This window comes from Trachurus trachurus (genome assembly GCF_905171665.1).
Source record: "Trachurus trachurus genome assembly, chromosome: 5".
In the NCBI taxonomy this organism is placed as follows: domain Eukaryota; kingdom Metazoa; phylum Chordata; class Actinopteri; order Carangiformes; family Carangidae; genus Trachurus; species Trachurus trachurus.
Window position 1 is genome coordinate 6938936 of NC_139896.1, and position 14998 is coordinate 6953933.

The 14998-nt window shown below is 46.1% G+C and overlaps 1 protein-coding gene across 2 annotated transcripts in view; it reads left to right on the top strand.

Annotated features, from left to right (window-relative positions):
• The window catches only part of foxp4 (forkhead box P4), a 103103-nt gene that overhangs the window by 58097 nt on the left and 30008 nt on the right, over positions 1-14998 (top strand). For both annotated transcript variants that reach the window (XM_083971504.1, XM_083971505.1), the window contains one exon: positions 11833-11955. In XM_083971504.1, the coding sequence (XP_083827630.1) occupies positions 11833-11955 (123 nt within the window). The remainder of the gene's footprint in view (positions 1-11832; positions 11956-14998) is intronic.

The following is a 14998-nucleotide window of genomic DNA, read 5'->3' on the forward strand; positions in this document are numbered from 1 at the left end:
AAGAACAGAGAAAAAAAAAAAAAACTTTTTTCACATGTAAAAGTAATAAAAAGGTGGAGCACAAAAGCTGTTTTTGCAGCTTTTTATTTTACAGTGATATGCTTCAAATGACACCTGCAAATAATAAAACGTAAAATCCTGTGCTTCATGGGAGCATTTTCATTTGTTCTCATAAATATTTTTTCATGAACCCCCCCCCCACAACCCTCTCCTGAGTGCACAGACACTGCCTTTTATATTTCCGGCAGCAACTTGCAGGGTTTGTTTGGAATAAACAGAGGAAGAGCCGAGCGTTTCCTCCATGACCAAGCAGAAAAAGAAAAACTATGGTAAGCCCATATGAAGCTTCATTAAAACGAAGAGAGTCCAAGAGAAAAAGATTCAGCACTGAAGGCGGCTTCACGGTCTCTGTTTAGTGCAAAAAAAAAAAAGGAAAAAGGCCACAGAATGAATGAGTAGTTATTACTGAAGGTGTCAAAAAATGAAGTCAAACTTTAAAAAAGGGATCTGGTGGATTACACTTTAATCAAAAGCTGAATTGGAATCAGAGCCGCTATTTACTTTGGATGGAAAAACTGACAGTTGTAGAAATTACACGGTGACATTGAAGAGGCAGGAGAATAGGGAAAAAAAAAAGATTGAAGATTTATAGTTGCATTAATTCTATAAACCAACACAAAATGGTGCATTAGTGATCCAGTCCTCCTCCTCCTCCTCCTCCTGACCCGGGTCGGTCACCTCTCTGCTTCGTCAGCAGGTCGGGAGTCGAATTAAAAGTCACAGATGTTAAAACATTTTCACTTCCTGACTCATCTTTGGTAAAAAAAAAAGAAAAGAAAAGAAAAGAAAGATCGTGGGGAAGTAAGAGAAAACCAACATGTAGGGGAAGTGAAACTGAAAGCGAACATGTAAACATGTAAATCTGTTGTTGGTTTTTTTTTCGTGTGTGTGCGTGCGTTTGTGTGTTGAAATACAAAGGAACTCCTGACGCGGAGATTAAAGTGACAGCAGTCTCACATGAACGGGATCAACGCAGGTCAAACGCACGTTTAGTCGACCCACCTCGTCCACACACCATGTCTTATATCAAGGAGACAAGTATTACCTTCCACTGCCTGCATCCTCACACACACACACATACACACATTACACACACACACACACACACAGACACACACAGCGCTGCGCTCCCCCTCCTCTCCTCTCTCCATCTCTGTCTTGTTTGTCTTGTTTGTTGGTGCCTGGCCCGGCTACCCCTTGTTGTACTCTCCAGGGCATCCACGCTACATCTCTGTTGTCTGAGCTGTCAGCTCACATGGCCCCACACACACTCTGCCAACACACACACAAACACACACTTTACTTTCATGTGTGTGTGTTGGATCCTCACAGCCCGACGCAGCAGCAGCAGCAGCTCTGAGGCTGTTTACACTCACCAACAAACGTGGCTACTAAGGCGGCACATTGACATTTCTCAAGAGCTGTAATTTCCAGCTTTATGATCATTCTTAAATCGCAGAAATCGCCCTCAGCGGCTGTAAGTGAAGCAATCATCATCTGACAAGAGTAGTGGGTGGGTGGGTGGGTAGTGGGTAGTGGGTGGGCAACGGGGAGGGCTAGTAGTGAGCGCATTGCAGGAGCGAGCGAGCCAGGCCAGACATTTAATCTGGTCATTTCTTAAAGGTGGCAGCGAGCGACTGTACTGTGCGGTGACACGGTGGCTCACATCAGGCACAAAATGGCCGTCTTCAGGTCGGTTCCTGCTGGGCTGCTCTCACACATGCAAATGAGGCCTCAGCCAATAATGAGATCTTTAGGAGCTCGATAATTAGATTTTTCCCTTCTCTCTGAGGGAGAACGACAGAGGCAGACAGGGAGCAGCGCGGGAAGACTTCTTTTTCGTGTCTTGACTTCTCTGCCGTGGTCTACACACACTGACACCCCCCCTCCTCCCTCCCCCTCCTGCCCCCTCACCTCACCCTTCATGCTCCCCCACCACTTCCCCATCATATTTCTCGTCTTTTCTTTATTTATAATAGAGGGGAGGATCTGAGTGGAGAGCAAAGGAAACTCTGAGATTATATCTGCTTTTTGATTGGTTGTTCAGAGATGGTCTCTGTGTTTGGCTGGCTGCGTGAGATGATGGTATCAATCCACTGTGTGTGTGGGTGTGTGCATGTGTGTGTGTGTGTGCATGTGTCACACTGTCATGTGTCACATTTCCAGAGCAACTTGACAATAGTCTCTAGACAGGCAATTGCAGGGGAAATTGATTGTGTGGCAGCTAAACTGCAGCCACAGTTGCTGAAAAGCACAATGCTCAAGTGATTATTTAGGAGTTTGATGATTCGAGATCAAAGAGGCGTTTTAATTTGACACTAGAAACAAGTGCATGATTTTATAAAGAGAGAAATACTGCTCAATAATGATAAAACACTTGTAATGAATGGATGTGTTACTGTATAGCAGTGGTGATATTCTGGTTTTGTTGTTCTGTTGCTCACGAGATCTCCAGTGAATATGTTTTAATGTTGTTTACTCAAGTTATTAAATATAACAAAGCAAACAGGGGAGTATTAATAATAAAGAGATGCAAAATCATACACACAGCCACATGATCGCAGGTTCTAATCCTGTCCTTGTTCGCAAATGTTCTTATTCAGCAACTTCTGCTGATGTGCCCTTAAAGGGATTGTTCAACATTTTGGCAAATTGGCCCATTGCCATAATCCCTATAGTCATAGCAGTAGGTTCGTTACCTTTAATTGTCGGTGCAAGCTATTTTTAGAACGGCAGAGCAGAGCCGTGAGCTGCTCAGAGCTACGCTACGGAGGCCCATGGGATTTCTTGGTTTCCCTCATCAAACTCATCAAATACACAATCCAACAACTCCAAAACGCTTTGGTGGACAAGTTGTGACCTGCACATTCACCACGCTATGTCTCGTAACATTTAGTTATTATCTCAGTTGATAGAGAGTAGTTGTTCAGAGTTGTTCTAGGTAAATTCATGCAAAACCGCTGATTCGTGTTGCCTTCAGGGACAGTTTTTCAGCAATCAGTCTCTGTATTTACCTCTAAAACAACTCCGTCTGGTAACGTTCTGTTATTATCTCATAGCGTGGTGAATGTGAAGGTCACAACTTGTCCACCAGAGCGTTTTGGAGTTGTTGGATTGTGTATTTGATGATGAGTTTGATGAGGGAAACCAAGAAATCCCATTAGCCTCCGTAGCGTAGCTCTGAGCAGCACTGCTATGACTATAGCGATTATGGCAATGGGCCAATTTGCCAAAATGTTGAGCTATCCCTTTAAGCAAGAAAGATGTGGCCGAGGTGAGAGTTCGCTGTTGGCATCAAAGCTCCGCCACTCTTCATAGAGATAAAAAAAATTCCCGCGCAGGTGAAACGTCCGTCGCCTCTGTGGCACTGGGATAATCTGATCAGGTGTGTGTGTGTGTATGTGTGTGTGTGTGTTTGTAGCAGGTTATTGGACATAATTGGCCACAGTCACATTAACCGGTCATGGCACCGGCGCCGCTGAGAGAACCAGTGGACACACAGTTGGCACACAGGAGTGGCAATTGGCGGATTACCCAGCATGATACGTAGCACGCCTCCGTGACCCACCACACGTTCCCTACAATGGACACACTTGGCACGCACACTGGGTGGGCACACTAAGCAGCCGCGTATATACACCCACTTGGCAGACGCACGCCTGGCACACTTAACACACTGCCACTTGGCATGCACACATACAGATTAACTCACGTGCTTCTTGGCCGCGGCCCATACGTATGTAATTGAATAGCGCGGTGTCCCGTTTTCATGTATTATTGAGGAGCTCGTTTAATTAGGAAAAAAATGAAAAGACTCATTAGAGATATGTTAATTAGCTTGGCTCTCTGCTCTCTGGAGAGGGCTGGCACCGGCACAGTGGGGACGGAGGAAGAGAAGGGAGCCACGACGACGCAGGAAAAGGCGGCGAGGAGCGAGGAGAAGGAAACTGAGTCACGTCAGTCTTGAAGCACCAATGCAAAAATGTTTTTATTATTATCATTATCATTATTGCACTGATTCTACTTTTTAATCAATATTACAAATCCACATAATTCACAGCTTCTCTTCTATACGTCCTCTGTTCCTCGGCCGCCTTATTTGAACCGCTGTAAATTAGCGAGAATCTTCTACACATAAAGATTCTGAGGCAAAGTTCAAAGTCTTTTAACTAATCAACAAAACTATGTGGAAAGATGAGTGTTTCTGCCCCCCCCCTCCCCACCTCCCACCCCCCCAAGAGTCTGCAACACTGAAGTGGTTCCCTCTCTCGTTCTCTTTTATTTCCTTTCAAAGTGTTTTTCCCAAAGCACTTCTTTTGTCCACTCAATGAAAGTGCTTAGTTGGCAGTTTCTCTTATTTGATGTGGAGGGAATTGGGGGCTGCGTGTGCACGAATATGTGTGTGTGTGTGTGTATGTGTGTGTTGGGGGGTAGTATGGGGGTCCTGACAGTTTGTGAAGGGTGTATGGGAGGAGGTTGAGCGGCCAGTGGAATGGGTTTGGCTCTGGGCAGAGGGGTTGGACAGGCAGAGGGGCAGGATGGAGCGGAGAGAGGTTTGGGTCTTGGTCACTCAAGTGTGAAACTCTTATTTTGTGATTTGAAACATGAGTGAAATCAGTAATGAAATATGGTCGATAACGGCCTCTCACACTTCCCAATGAAGTGCCATGAGTGTGTGTGTGAGATTGTGTCTGTGTGGGTGTGTGTGTGTTTCTGGAAATGTGTTGTCATTTTTATTCTGAAGCACTGGGGCGTTAGATGGAGGGAGGCGGCGGATGGAGGGAAGGGAAGGGAGGGAGGGGGAAGAAAGGAGTGGGAGGAGGAGGAGGATTTTCCACTTGAACTTGCTGGTCTTTCACTGTCCTCTCTGAAGTTTTTTTTTTTTTTTTTTCATTTGTCTGGCCCCTGTCAGGGAGCCGAGTGTTATGCACATCCACATACATACCGAGACCCCTGCTACTGTCCTGTGTTTCTCCTTTGTGCAAGAAAACATCAGCTAGATCACTCAACACTGCAGGCGTCGATGTGTTATATAATTACATAAACCTTATTTATAATTATACGTCTGCAAATTCACTGTATAACTAACACAAATTCTGGTGTCTGTCACCGGTTGGATCACCTGAGATGTAAAGTCAATGCACACAAAGTGAAAAGTGGTTTTGACAGCAGCACAAACATTGCTCAGCAAAAAAAAAGAAAGAAAAAAAAGGTTGAAAGTTTAAAGGCAGCAAGACGTTTCTGAACACCTCCAGCCTCCACCTGGCTTCGCTCATCACTCCCCCCCCTCCACCCCTCTGCCCCCACCACCAGAGTAATGTGGCCCCTGGCCCTGCTGAAGATTAGCTAGAGGAGGGGTACTCATCACACACAATGAGGCCCTTTTACTTCCAGTGGAGGCCAAACAACGCTCTCAGCACAGTGGGCACTCCTTCTATACTTCTCTTTTTCAGTCAAATGCTTTTCTCCGTCATTCCTCCTGCTCTCTCAACTCCCCCCTCCTCCTCCTCCTCCTCCTCCTCCTTGTCCTCCTCCTCCTCCTCCTCCTCCTTCGCGCTCTCCTTTGGTTTCTTGGCACGATGATGATGAGGCTGTTTACCTGGGGGAGAGCGATAGTGACGATGATGAGCCGGTGGGTTAACAAATCCTGCACCAACAAGAAGAAGGGGATAGGAGTTCACTAACAGTCCATTAAAGCACTTTACACAGTGTGGACGGACTGTGTTTCTTCTGCAGGGGGCTCTACAGTAATTTACCCCCCCCTACCCCCCCCTCCACCAGCCTGCTGGCAGCTACGGTGGCAGAAGAGGGTCATGCCGTTTTTGCAGCCTTGTGCATGAACGAGCACAGATTTTGTGTCTTTTTCAGTCAGAGGGTGGGGGGTGCTGGATCTTTGAGACACTTTTTTTTTGACATTTTTTAATAAAAACTTTATATACACACAGAAAACCTATTCAAAGACAGAGGCCAGTGTTAATAATGCACCTTTAAGTGTGTGTGTGTGTGTTTGCCTGTGTGTGTGTGACAGAGAGAGAGACAGAGAGGCCGGCGTCCCTTCCAGTGTGAGGTGGTAATGCTCAGTGACAAGGATAAACAGCGCTGTGGTTTGCTCCTACCAGGAGGGGGGGAGGATGAGGAGGAGGGGGGGATTCGAGGTCTGTGTCAGCCTCTCTCTCTCTCTCTCTCTCTCTTCCTCCTGCTTTCTCCTTGTCATTTTTTCAATTACCCCTCTCTCCTGCGTGTCCCCGTAGACCCAGAGGCAGCGCCCGCATCATTTAGACTGAGAGCCTGTTTAGATTCTGATTATAGCCTCCTTTCTTCTCACTCACTGGCATCTCCCTCTCCCTCACACACACACACACACACACACACACACACACACACACACACACACACACACACACACACACGTCCTGGCTGCACATTTTTGAGCCAGCATGGGGTGAACAACTGTAGCAGTAGATTTATCTGCTTGTGAGGCTCAGTGGAGTCCTCGGGGTGCACTCACTGTTGCTTTTCTATCAGCTAACACATAGTTTTCTTCTGAAGGAGTGAACAACACAGTCTTGAGTAGCCTACATCTTTATTTTATTTTTTATTTTTTTAAATGCTTCCATTTATAGTGGACAGACAGATATTAAAGGCGTTCAGAAATGGCCGTTTGTCGCGCCTCCTTCCACGAGTTTCCACGAGTTGCCGCACGAGTTTACCTGAGTAAGGAAAATGAATTTGATTGGTGTGTTTAGCTAACGTAGCTAACTGTTACCTCATATGCTTGCTACGTTATAGCTTGCTAACTTAGCTAGCGAGACTAAGTGATGGAGCGCAGGGATCTGGAGGAGGAGAGTTTGTGTCGGTGGCGGTGGACAAGTCTCCTCGTTTTTCTCAGACGTTTGATTGACGGAAGACGGATCCAATATCATTGGCTGATGAATCGTGACGCATAATTTGTGCGCCTGCATTATCCAATGCAAAAAAAAAAACTACCCCACTTTCACCCCGGATTTACTCGAAAATAGAATTTTGCACAAAGTTTGGGCTACACCGTGTGATAGATGAGTTATTTCACTAATGTTAAGACCCATAGTGGGCTCAAAATCAATTTTCTTTTCTGAACACCTTTAAATAAAAGTCTGATGAGGCTGCTGTGTCTTGGGTGTGTTTTTCTCATCAGAGACCTCAATTAGACGGACGGCGGAGGTGTGAAATCCGAAGTTCACTCCTAAATTAGAGATTGTGTAGTCATTTAAGCGGCCTGTCTTCTATATAAACACGGCGCCGAGCTGCACTGGGCCTATTCCCCCCCGGCTGCCTGCTGGTTTAATATCAGATAGCCCTCCTTCCTTTCTTTCTTTCTCTCTCTCTTCCCGAGGTTTCATCTGAAATGGAAAGTGGGGCTTTCCTCCTCGTTAGAATGAAAAGTCATCAAGGGAGGAGAGAGGAGAGAGAGAGGAGCCTCATTGAAATGCAAGTTACATCCCCTCCCCTCTCTTCGTTCTCTCTCTCCTCCCTCCTCTGGGACTCCATGCCTTTTCTCCTCCTTCTCCTTCCCATCTTTTCGGGTGCTCCCTCGCTCCCTCTCTTCCTTTGTTAATCAGTTAAACTCCCTCTTCAAACATCCCCTCTAATTACTCCTCCACTCTCTGTAAACGACAGGGCTGTCTCCAGCTTCTCCTCTCCTCCTCCTCCTCCTCCTCCTCCCTCCTCCAGCTCCCTCTCTCCGTGGCAGGGGTTGACCTCTGTCAGCCACCAGCCCCTCAGCACAGTGTATGTCTGCATGTGTGTGTGTGTGTGTGCGTATGTGTGTGTGGGACTGATTATTGCACGTAAACAATAGGGGAGACATCTTAGGTTTTTAAATGTTATCATTATTATGAGTTTAATATTATTTGTGTGTGTGTGTTCGTGTTGTAGCCGTTCCTCCTCCAGCTCTCGGCCACTTTCTCTTTCCACAAACCTGCTGCATGACTCTTCACACACATCTCTCTATTATTAAACTATTGTTTCCTTCCTCCCTCCCTCTGGCCCTTCTTTCCTTCCCTCCTTCTTTCCTCTCTACCCACCGTGTAGGCTGCTATCCGTCTCTTCTCCCATCTTTTTGCTCGTCCCTCCTCCTCCTCCTCCTCCTCCTCCCCACAGCCTCACCTCTCTCCACTAATCTACCACCCATCTCCCTCTTTTAAATTAACATGCAACATGAAAAAAATGGGACGACAGCAGGAAAAAAAAAAAAAAAAAATTAAATGCATTTAATAAATGGCTGACTTCAAATCGCCCGGCTTTTCAGAGTCTCCCTATTCACAGTCCAATGAAAGGGGGAGAAATCATTCACCGGGAGAGACAAAGCCGAATGAAAATATAATTCTGCATTGTGAGGCGCTTTTGTCCTGGCCCGTCAAATCGCTAATGGCGAGGCTTTTGTTTTGCGGCGGCGCTCTCAGGCTGGCGGTGTCGTATGGCGGTGGCAACGCATGCCCCATAATCACCACGCTTTGTGATATTAGATTATAGGGGCAATTAATGGCGTCAAACCTTAACTACTCAGCATTCAGCCTGCCACACACACACACACACACATTCAAGTCTCAAACCCATGCACGTCGGCTCACACACACACACATATACAGTGCAGCATATCAGCACTTGCACACATCATGCATGCGCGTTTGGCTCTGGCATCGGAGCGTCAGCCAACACACAGAAAGGTGCTATAACTCCAGTAATTATTACGCCTGTGACTTGAAAATGTCAATGGCGGTGTGTATAAAATAGAATGTATGAGTTGTCAGGGAGGAAGAATGGGATGCACAAGAGCAATTAATTACAGCTTTTCATTTGGCAGCTTAGACTGACAAGGCCTGGCGGCGGGGGCAAGCTGGCATGACGCCAAGCGGCGGCACCCATCACCACCCCCACCTTACTCACAACCCCCTTCACCGCCGCCGCCACCGCCACCGCCTCCCCGTCCCCTCTGCCTGTTCCTTTACCAACTGCCACAACACCAGCCTTCCCCTGGCTCACCCCTCTCTGACTCTGTCTTTTCTTTATGCTTTTTCTCTTTCTCTATCTCCCCCTCACCTCTACATGCACACATTTGAAATATTTATTTATGCCCACATAAGGGACATAAATACTGCCAGTGCAGTTGACAACAGGAGTCGGTCAGATACAAAGCCCCTGGGCGGCTGAACACAGATACATATATGATGACCTACAGGTCAGATAGAAAGCAGACATCATTCAAGGATACAGAGAACATCGTCTCCTCCAGACTGTTTAGCTCTTTTAGAGAGGCCGCCCATCTGAAGGCCCCTCACAACCAACTTGTGCACATGCCCCAGACTACCAAATATAAAGACTAGAAGTTTACATTTGTAGCCTATAGCTGAGAGATGGTCTGGTTCAGCTGCTGATATTTTAGCCATTTGGTTAGAAAGGCCTCTTCAAGGCTGTAATCAAAGGTACAGCCGACTTCCAGAATGGACACCTCTCTGTGATTATCATTAACAACAACCAACATCAGGGGTGTTAGCTGTAACATTAGAGAACAATGAAACATTATTACACAGGCTGAACATGCTCGGCTTTACAGTAGAATGCTTATACAGCATGATGGAGGACCTGAAAATAGATAAGATACAGTATCTGCTGATATCAAATCCACAATTCTGTCATGCCTACATATGTAGAGCCCCCTGTAAACATGCAGCCATTTAAGATGTGAGACACTCTTACACAAACACACACACTTCTCCCCCGTCCATCTGCATAACCCTAACGAACCCGTCCTCCTACTATGCTTCCATGACCCAGCCACGGCCAGCCCTCCCCTCTCTGGCCCTTCGTTGCTGCATGTGTATGTGTACTGGGAGTGTGTTTAGTTAGGGATGTCTGCTTTGATAAAAGAGTCTGGGGTCACTCACAGACTCACAGATAGACATTAAAGGAGACGGAGAGGGAGGAGAGGGAGGAGAGGGAGGAGGAGGAGTGGGGGAGACAGAGGCCAACAAGATGGTGTTAGTATTTATGGCCAATCTTGTTTACAAAGTCAAAGCAGCTCTTTGCAGATTTAATTTACCAGTGACAGCTTGTCCCCCTCTCTCTCTCTTCTTCGCTCTCTTCACCGCAACAATTCCCATCACCCTGCCTGCCTGCCTGCCTGGCTGCCATCCCATCCCCTCAGGTACCGAGGAGATAGACTTGCTCCACACATACTGGCTTTCGCGCACACACACTAAACAGCTGGACACCACGGAGTGAATATAGATAAATGGCCAATTTCAGCGGTGATAACTCATCCTTGTATTTCTCAGTATAAAAAGCCATCACTTCCTAACGCGACAGGGTTATTTGTATTGAGGAGGCTGCAGCGTAGTTTATTGATGCCGAGGCAGTGAAAGAAGAAGTAGCCATCCCTCAGTCTATAGACACAGAGACTATCAGCTCCGCTCCTTAAATATCACTCAAATCCTTTATCTCTGAAACCTTAATTCAGTTAATAAATACACTGTAGTACTAAATCAGCAGGTTTGTCAGTGCTTTTTCATATATCGAGCCTTCATTTATGCATGTGCACGAGCGTCTCGTTTTTTTTTTTGTTTTTTTTTATTCATGTGGTTATTTTGTCTTCACTTTACAGTGTTTGTAATCAGATTAGCATCTCAGCCCATCTCTGTGTACAATGCATGTCCATTAAGAGTGCTTGCACAACAAATCTGCAAGAATCACCACGTTTCTCTCCCCATCCTCTCTCTGTCTCTGTGTCTCTCAGTCTCTCTCTCTTGTCTTTGCCTGCCTGTAGCCGTATCTGATGAGATAGACATCTCATCAGATAGCCACTTTGTTGTTCCTTTCTTCTTAGCCAGGCTTGACTGTGTGGAAAGAAAAACGGAGGGAGTCCTAATCATGTGTTTATGGAAGCAGATAAGATTTTTATATTTTGTAGGGCGGGTTGCATATCTGTCCTTTCATCTCTGCAGCGTTGTTACAGAAATTGTGAGGTTTCCTTTTTTTTTTTTTGTCACAATGTCAGCCTTGTGTAGGAAATAGTCAACAATATGTGTGTCTGTGTGCTTTTTTCGGTGTTGATCTTTGTCTTGATGTTGCCAGCTCATCTTAGCCGTGACTGACAGCAGAGAATAAAGACACAACACACCTCTCTCACTTTACCTGTCCGTACCAGCCGACTGTGCAACTTCCATTCACATTGTTTGTTTTGAGTTGAGCGTTCAAGTTGCAGGCACGGTCATGCTCTAAGCTCGCTGCGTCACTCACACACAAAGCACCCGCTGACTGAGGTGTCCTACTTTTAACATGTTAAAGGAATAGTTCAAAATTTTAGGTTCGTTACCTTAGCTATTTTTAGAACGGTGGAGCAGAGCCGTGAGCTGCTCAGAGCTACGCTACGGAGGCTCATGGGATTTCGTAACGTTGTGCTATTATCTCATAGCGTGGTGAATGTGCAGGTCACAACTTGTCCACCAGAGCGTTGTGGAGTTGTTGGATTGTGTATTTGATGAGTTTGATGAGGGAAACCAAGAAATCCCATTAGCCTCCGTAGCGTAGCTCTGAGCAGCTCTGAACGGCTCTGCTCCACCGTTCTAAAAATAGCTTGCATCGACAATTAAAGGTAACGAACCTACTGCTAAAACTATAGAGATTATGGCAATGGGCCAATTTGCCAAAATGTTGAACTATCCCTTTAATATCAAAGTGTGTGATGAATTTTAAAATATTAATGTGTGTCCCCTGTGCTGTTTTGTGTGTCTACAGGTGCCCGTGTCCATGGCGATGATGAGTCCACAGATGATCACTCCTCAGCAGATGCAACAGATCTTGTCCCCCCCTCAGCTGCAGGCCCTGCTGCAGCAACAGCAGGCTTTAATGCTACAGCAGGTAAGAGACACACAAACACACACACATATTAACACACGCATACTCACATCTCTGCTTGGATCAAGTCCCAGGCCAGCGTGTTTGGATGTGTCTGCTTTAGTAGGCGCTGACACACACTGGGCGTGATTGTATCTTATTTAATGCTTCCAGATCTCTGAAGATAAACACACATCAACATATCCACTTATACACACATTGTCATGTCGAGCACCTCCTCTTTGGCATTGTTGCTAGGTGAACGTGTATGCTCCCACCTGCGGGCACACACACACACACTTGCACGCCTATGCACAGTCACATAACACACACATGCACGTTTTTCACTTCACCCCAAGTGAATCATGGTGATTCAGGTGATAGAGGCGTTGCCATGTCGACAATAAAGGAGAAAGAAACCCATAAACACTCGTCATCCGCAACAGCTTCATCAAACGCTCAGCCACGCCAACCTGTGACCTCCCACCTGAACAAGTGAAACACACACGCAACCTTGTAAAGGCTCTGAAGAGGTCTATTAACCGAGAGATGGGGGGGTGGGGTGGGGAGGGGGGGGGGGGGGGGGGGGGTTATAGAGAAGTAATTGCAGCAGCGCAGGGGAATGTCTAGAAAACACATACATACAAGCAGATAGATTTAATAAGGAGCAGTAGCTTCAGGCGAGTCTAAATTGCAAGTGGGAAGATCTGACAACATGGATCATAATGGAAATGTGAAATGTGCTGGCTTTCTGGAAACAGACATGCAGACGGCTAAGAACCTCTTCACCAGCCCTTTTTTTTTCTCTAACGAGGAGAAAGGAGTCGAGGAGGAGGAGGAGGAGGAGGAGGAGGAGGAGGGAGCCTGATAACACACACACACACACACACACACACACACATTACACTCCCGCTATTAAAACCACTGAGTTTAACATTGCTCTCCCACTTAATTAACCACAGTATGGACTTGCTCTTAGTGTATATCTGCAAATCAGGCACTTTTTCCTCACAGAGAACAATCAACCAACATATCACTCACTGGAGCATTAAATTTCATATCCCCATGGCAATACAGCATTGTGTAAGAGTGTGTAAGTGAGGTTTTTTACGGCCCACTGCTGCACAGCGGTTGTGTGTTTGTACGGGTTTGTGCGCTCATTTGTGGGTTTGTGTTTTAACCTTTAAGTTTTTTCCCTACTAACCTTTACTCATGCTACAACTGCTCTGCCTCTATTTCTCGGTGTGTTCACTAAAGTCAAGGTCATGGTAATAGGCTGGAGAGGTGAGTGCCTCACTTACACATACTCTTAATGCACAGAGCCACTGAATCAAATCATTAAAAAGACCTTAATTATCACTTAATTATTCCCTCAACTCGCCACTCCCCAGCCAAGCGTGTGTGTGTGCGTGTGTGTGTGTGCGTGCATGTGTGTGCTTGCATATGCATTTGTCTGTGTGATGAGGAGGCGATCAGGGCTAGTGACGCGGAAAAGAGAGATTAACTCCACCTAAGGAGCGATAAAAGAGAGGAAAGACAGATGGAAAAGAAAGAGCAGCAAGAAAGAATGAGTCCTGCGTTTAAAATAAATTAAGGACAAGAAGGAGCGTCGTCGTCGTCGTCGTCATCGTACGGACGGAGGCTCTGTGAATTATTCAAAGCTGATGCTACAGAATGACTGGGATAATATTGCAGCTGGAAGTGTAAATCAATTTTCCACAAAAAGAGCAGGTCCATTACATTACACAGGGTTTATGTGTGTGTATGTGTGAGGATGGGCAGCAGTGTGTGGTGTGTTCACTGTACGTCCAACAACCGCTGCACTGTGAAGTCATTCTGTGGTGAAAAGCCTCTTTGAACATTTGATGCACCGTGAAACAAAGACAAACTGCAGACGGACACCTGTACAAGCTGTTCTCTAGAGGAGAACTCCCCGTCCCCAACACACACACACACACACACACACACATGCACTCTCGCACACGCACACACATGAACACAGTGTGGTCAATGTGAGTTTTCCTGTCCGCCTTCCTCTCCTCAGAGCAAGATAATGATCTTAATGGAGCTTCCTGAGTAAATTAATGATTAGTAACTCAAACAAAACAGACAGGGGACTGTGTGTATGTGTATGTGTATGTGTGTGTTTGTGTTAGCATATGTGAATCATGAATTTTGGTGTGTGTGTGTATGTGTGTGTTTTTCCATAAAAGAACCAGACCTCAATGCTAAATTTGGTCGTTTTTTAAATTAAAGCATTTAGCAGCAGCAGCAGCAGCAGCAGCAGCAGTCAAGTTCATTTCACTGAATATCTGCATAATTACAGCAGACAAAGAAATATGAGTCAAGGTGAAGAATGCATAGGAGTGCCAAAACTTTAGTCACTCTCGCCCCCCCCCCCCCCGCCCCCCGCCCCCCCGAGACTGGCAGGCAAGGCCGTTACTATGACAATGGATGGACAATCTATAAATAACCGTACACATAACCCCGGGGGCCACTTCTCTTATCTGCACACAGCATATAGAAACAGCATATTTGAGACTGGAAACTCTGAGCAGCGCAGGGTGGATGTGCACACACACACACACACACATACATACACACACACACACATGCATACAATGCCAGCAGGTGTTTTATGACAGTAAATACAGTAAAGAGCCGCCTTGAAGTATTCAGAAGAACATCTTCATGTGCTTTCCCCTGGAGGCTTAAAATGCTCTTGTTCAGTCATGCAACACCTGTGCATGTGTTTGCATGCGTGTGTGTGTGTACATATGTGTGTAGCGAGACCCTGCCGGGCACCAGCTCCCCTTATATTTCCTTGTCATGTTTACCTTCTTCACAATAGCTCATATGCAGGTATATAAATAACTCCTGTCAGACTGAATTGCGGTTCAATACGGCACCTGAACTTGACTCGCACAATCACCTCCCGACAACGACTCCAGGCGCCGCACAATGAGCTCGGTAATATTTCCTCAGCGGCCCTTTGTCAGGTCTGTGTTTGCTTGTTGCATGTGTGTGTGTGTGTGTGTGTGTGTGTGTGGGTTTTGTCGAGGAAAAA